A 6,000-nucleotide genomic window follows, 5' to 3' on the forward strand; every position below is an offset into this window, starting at 1 on the left:
GCAATCCACTCCGTCACCACTAAGTCGCTGGAATGGATAAACTTTGCCGGGGAAGCATTGCCAGTGAGGGCCACTATCGCAAACTTGGCCACAAAGTTGAAGTTCGGTATTCTTTGCGGAATCCGGATGCGGTTAGTTCATAGCACACCCGAGCTCTCATGCACGCGATTATTTGAACTGTTTGGAATGCAAGTGGGTGGTGGATTCAAAGAAAAACTTCCCAGCTATTCTATTCATTGCACATTCGCCGCCCTTTGGAGCTCAGTCAATGTCGTGTGTGTGTGTAACGAGGAGAGTTAAATGGCAAATAGACTTATATTTCTGAAGTAAATTGGATGGTTGTTGAGAGGAAATCATTTGAAATAAGAGAATAAATTTTTCTTTCAGTGTACCAGCGAAATGTTCCTTTGTCAAAGTTAAATATACATACATTTGTCTGTTCGCACAAAGCAAAGAATTTCAAGCAAACGAACTAATTAGGAATTCATCAGGAGCAGGAATTTCCGAAATTTCCCTGTGAAAATGCCCAAAGAAAGTCCTTGATTCATTGCCTAGCCCAATTGCGAAACTCCGTGACTCGGAAAAGACAGAAAAGACGATATTATCACTGAATGTAACATCATCCTCTAACACGCCCTGTAATTTTGATTCAACATGGATAACAAGTGTGCACGCGAAATTATTTGAAGTTCACATTTCATAGCAGTTTTTTTCCACGGCAAAATTAATAGAAATTGTTTAATTGCAGTCACAGCTTCGCGCTTTGCATTCATTTATCAGCCATGGCGAAATGCTATCCAGCGAAGTCTGGAGCTGCCACTTTCCAACTCATGTCCACTTGCTCTCTGATGAAATTCCTGAGGGTGTTTCGAATGGATGCTGTGTCGCTGTCTTCCTCATTCTATTGATTTTCCCCCGCATCGGGGAATTCCGAGGGAGCGACTTCTCAGCAACCACGGACGTGAAAATTGCGGACATGAGAAGAAAAAACTCCTGTTTCGAGCACAATGGGTGGAAAACTTTCAGGAACACCCCAAATGCATTTGAACAATTAAGTGAATAAATTAATTAATGAACAACAGCTTATTGACGTTCTCTTCTCCGCTCATGTTTTTATGTTGGTCCTCTTTCCAGCACTGAAAAATCATTGCCACCGGGCTTTGTTTCAAATGCCATTTCGTTTCAAAATGAGAATAGCAAACTTGATGACTTTTCTCAATTTGAGGGAGTGTTTTTATGTATTCCTTTCAATTTACAGCTTTCTCGCAGAAGGGATGACCGAAGGGAAATCCAATAGAATTCCCTGCTTTCGAAAGCTCTGCTGAGACCGATGAAACAGATAAACTTATTTCGAATTTTATTATACCACCCCGCTCATTTTGTTTACAAAGTTATCTGGTATTCCAGGAATCTTGTTCTTATTCTGACTTTATTTCTAACCGACTTTTCTGAATAGAATTTCTAGTTTCTGCCATTGAAACCAGGCTCATCATTGTATAGTTTCATTCTACCCTCAACTTTAAATCCTCTCATAAATCTATTGTCTGAAATGTCTTGCAAATTGTAGAGAAGAAACTTCAACGGAAGGGATGAACTTGGAAAGTTCATAAGTTGAACTTTGTTTATAACACCGATTTTTTCATTATTTTCTATAGATGAAGAAAAGGTTAGTCAGGATTCTTATTTAATTTTCTTAAAATATTGAGATTAATCATAAAACATTTAATGAAGTGTTATTTTTAGAAATATTGGTCAAGTTTGACGGAAATAAACATAGGTATTCTCAAACTCAAGCATAATTATGCATTATTTCGAGTAAAACTTCGCCAAAAGAGTTTTAATTTTAGCCGCGTTAACGCAATTTGGACATAAATTTATAGTCTTTGCGCCGGATAACAATCTCTTGTAGAGGAATTTTGTGGAAATTGTATTTCGTGTGACACGCCATATAAATGTATTCCTGCAAAATTTGTGCACTATTATTGCTTATGTAATGGAATTCCAAGTAAAGGGACAACATTCCATACTTGAAGGCTCTCTGAAGTTTACTGTAAAGGTGAAAATGCATTTTAAAACTCTAAAAGTGCGTTAACTTTGAAGAGCAGTGGAAAATTGTAGGGCAGTGAGAATACGCTAGGGGGCGTGCGTGTGCTTGATTGTGCGATGTTGTCTGCCCTGCGGAGGTCTTGCGGCCATCTTCATACCAAACGCTGTCATGGCGTTCCTCGAAATTGTCGAATTGTCATAATACGCGCGGTAATCAATGTGCTCTTGACGATCCAAAATCAGAAAAATATCTGTTTAGTATAAGGCAATAGTTAAGTAATTTGTGTGAGTACATTTCTGTGTGTTATAATAAGTAAGGTAGCAACATAAGTAGGTGAAGGGAGAGTGTAAAAGCACTGGAAATTGGCAAACAAAGACGGGACACTTGGAAGATACTTTGTCGAGGGGTGAGCCTCCATTACGCTAAAACCCGTGTGTGGTGTGTGAAAAAAGGCATTTTCGCCACTTTGCCGCCCAGGTGGGCTCACGTGTATCCGTTTTCTCTCTCTTTCTCGGCGTCTAGCGTGTTGAGGAAGATTACTTGGTGGCGTCCGAAGATGGCAAATGAGGATTATAATGACGAGCGTGGAAAGTTGTTCGTTGGCGGCCTTTCCTGGGAAACGACGCAGGAGAACCTACAGAGTTACTTCACGCGCTTCGGCGAGGTGGTGGACTGCGTGGTGATGAAGAACAATGAGACCGGGCGATCGCGTGGCTTTGGCTTCGTGACCTTCGCCGACCCGGCCAATGTTGACATAGCACTCCAGAACGGACCACATGAGTTGGACGGGCGCACAATTGACCCGAAGCCATGCAACCCGCGCTACATGTCGAAGCCGCAAAAGGGCGGCGGATATCCCAAAGTTTTTCTGGGCGGCCTTCCGGCCAACGCCACAGAGACGGATTTGCGCACCTTCTTCGGTCGCTATGGCAAGGTGATGGAGGTGGTAATTATGTACGACCAGGAGCGCAAGAAGTCACGCGGCTTCGGCTTTCTCTCCTTCGAGGACGAGAGCTCCGTCGAGCGGGTGACTCAGAAGCACTACGTCAACCTCAACGGCAAGCAAGTGGAGGTGAAGAAGGCTGAGCCACGAGACGGCGGCTTCGGAGGACGTGGCGATCGCGGCGGCCCGCGCCACATGGGCCCCACCAATGGCCAGATGGGCGGCGGCCACCCCATGTCGCATCCGGGCGGCATGCAGTACCAGCAGCAGGGCTGGGGCGGGCCTCCGCAGCAGCAGAACTACGGCGGCTACAATTACGGAGCTCCGTCGGGGCCGCAGTCGTACCAAGGCTGGGGCGCTCCGCCTCCGCCACAGGGCCCTCCGCAGCAGCAGCAGTGGGGCGCTTCCTACTCGGCCGGGCCCACGCCCAACCAGCCCTACGGCGGCGGCTATTCCGGTGGCTACGACATGTATGCCCAAACGGGCGCGCACAGCGCCAACTCGGGCAGCAGTTGGAACTACAACTCGTGGCCTCAGGGCGGCAGCGCCCCGACGCCACCCGGTGACCCTACTGGCGGGCCGGCAGTGGAGTACGCCGGCTATGGCACGGGCGGAGGCGGCGGCGGCGGAGGCTACAATGCCTTCGGCAACTACGGCACGGATCAGAGCTCGTCGTACGGCCCCATTCGCACCACGTACGACACCAAGAAGCAGGGCATCGCGCAAACACCCTATCAGCCGCCCCATCTCCGCGCCCCCAAATACAATGCTTAAGCCCCTTGTGCAGCATCTCCGGTTGATACCATCTTCCTGTACATGAGACGCCCATGTAGAACACTACCCCTCAAGCCGACTCCTCCACCTCCCGCTGCCCCGCCGCAACTGCAGGCGCCCCCTGATTTATGCCCCTCCCTCCCATCCCCTTCCCCTGTTGGATAAGAAACCACAAAGAGATGTCTAATGATTTATCTAATAAGTAAATTTTCAGAGAGAAGAGTAACAGAAAACAAGGTTTAATATTGATTATAAATATTGAGAAATGAGCATAAAAACAAGAGCTGGTAAGAGTAAGAATAAAAAAAAGGTAAATGAGAACTTCAAATTTATAATTTTATCAAAAGAAATTGTATTAAAATATAATAAATATAATCAGTAAGATGGTCTATAATTACTTTTAAGACGCTATCATTCGCGACTGTGTCGAGATGTTAAGATGAGCATAAGAAAAGAAATTGATAAAAGACTGAACCACGTTCAACGCATACGATTAAGACTTGGTTGTAAGGACAGGCACTAGACACTAAAAAGAAGAACCTTTACCCCCTAGATGATGAATAATTGTTAGTTTTAGTTATTTTAATTCGCATAATTTGTTTTCCGAACGTCATAACTCAAGTTTGATTTATTTACACGTAATCCTTCAATGATTTCTCTAAAGTAACTAGCCTTAACAATTATTTGTAATCTTGTTTTTAAGATACAAACACAAACCCTGCGATCAGTGATGATAAAGTACGTGTAAGGTCTACGGTTTATGCGCCAGTCTCACATTTTTGTCGTGAAGAAAGTGTATAAATGCCTTTTGATTTGGAACGAACGGACGAAAAGGTAGCGATAAGGGATCTTTAAGTAATTATTTGGTGCTCTATTTGGATAGATGTTGAAATTGCCTAGACTGTAATGCAGTATGACACTATTTTGTATGTTCAAATGTTTGCAGATTATTTTGCTCTGGTCTTCACCGCAATGGGAGAGAAGTTATCCTTGTTTTTTGCCATTTTATAGATGTGGTAGTTGTATTCCAAGAATTTCTGTTTTTATCATTTTATGTAGTCTTGATTTTGGGTAGTAATAAACAGTAGAAAGAAAAACCATGTGCAAGATTCATTCTGCGAAATCCCATGGTGATAAAGAAAAAGTCTGGAGGCTTAGCTTATAGAGATCGTGATATTTCAATAGTTTCTAATCATTGGCTATGTTCCCTTTTGTTAAGATGTAAGCTAAGAAAACGTCGAGTTATGCTGCGCATTAGGTTTAAATTTGGGTATTTATACACGCGCCACATTTTATCATCACTGATGACGCCACTCTAGACTGAGTCTGTGGATGAAATTGCTTATGCAAATTGGTTTTCTTGGGAGAAAAGAAGTGTCTCAACAGCACTTCGCTGCTCACTCTTCGCGATCAACACTCGAATGTACATCATTTTTTCCACCAATCCTCATTTGTAATAGGCTTAATCATTATTCAGATAAGTATGTTATTACATTACTACCATTAGTAAGTCGTAGTATCGTACTATAAGGCTTACAATTTGTCCTAATTTTCCCTTATTTACCTCCCTCACAACTTGTCGTAAGAGCTGATTTAAGGTCTCTACATTTTTAGTGATTTTGACAGTAAGTAAGTAAGACAATTTGGTATCATAAGTGAAGGAAATTTTTTATACTTAACATATGACTGCATGACTGTGATAAATTTTTGGATTAATTTGTTCTTAAATGTTTTCCGCCCGAATCTCTCTCACCGGACCACCACAACAACCACCCCAACAAGCCGACACTTGAGGCGATTAAGTTTAATTTAGTGGAAAAAAGATCAAGTAATTTCTATAGAGCCGTACTGATTAATTTTAGTGTTCTCTTCTTAAGACATGGCGCAAACTGGAATGTGCGAAATAAACTTTATGAACATTATCTCCCGATGTTTCTCGTGCACGAATCCCGAGGCGAGAAGCTCAACCTGAGCGCCCCAATTTGGCCGCACAGGGACAAGGTAATGAATGGTGGCCAGGATCATCTCCTGCTTGTCCGCGTGGACGCTCCGAGTTGGCCCCATAAAAATGATTTAACGGCTGAGCGTGGCGCGATTTATGGTGGCAGGACATGAGATTCGAGATGGGAAATTGGCGAGAAGAGAACTTGAACTTCCGCGAGTGTCGAGCACTCTTTTTTTTATGACTTGCTGATCCGATTTGTGTGTAGTTCACGCAATTTAGGCCACTTCACGC

At 43.6% G+C, this 6,000-nt stretch overlaps 1 protein-coding gene across 2 annotated transcripts; it reads left to right on the forward strand.

Annotated features, from left to right (window-relative positions):
• The first annotated feature begins 2,178 nt into the window (after positions 1 to 2,178).
• Positions 2,179 to 5,659, forward strand: LOC132255669 (heterogeneous nuclear ribonucleoprotein 27C-like). Of its 2 annotated transcripts, none has more exons than XM_059751785.1 (2): positions 2,179 to 2,485; positions 2,570 to 5,659. In XM_059751785.1, the coding sequence occupies exon 2, from the start codon at positions 2,604 to 2,606 to the stop codon at positions 3,762 to 3,764; it is 1,161 nt and encodes a 386-aa protein (XP_059607768.1). In that variant the 5' UTR covers positions 2,179 to 2,485; positions 2,570 to 2,603; the 3' UTR covers positions 3,765 to 5,659. The 2 variants fall into 2 exon arrangements, with proteins under 2 accessions (XP_059607768.1, XP_059607776.1); XM_059751793.1 differs by having other exon boundaries at positions 2,179 to 2,453.
• Positions 5,660 to 6,000: the final 341 nt, after the last annotated feature.

The sequence above is a fragment of the Phlebotomus argentipes genome, unplaced genomic scaffold (assembly GCF_947086385.1).
Source record: "Phlebotomus argentipes unplaced genomic scaffold, Phlebotomus argentipes genome assembly contig_6, whole genome shotgun sequence".
Lineage (NCBI taxonomy): Eukaryota > Metazoa > Arthropoda > Insecta > Diptera > Psychodidae > Phlebotomus > Phlebotomus argentipes.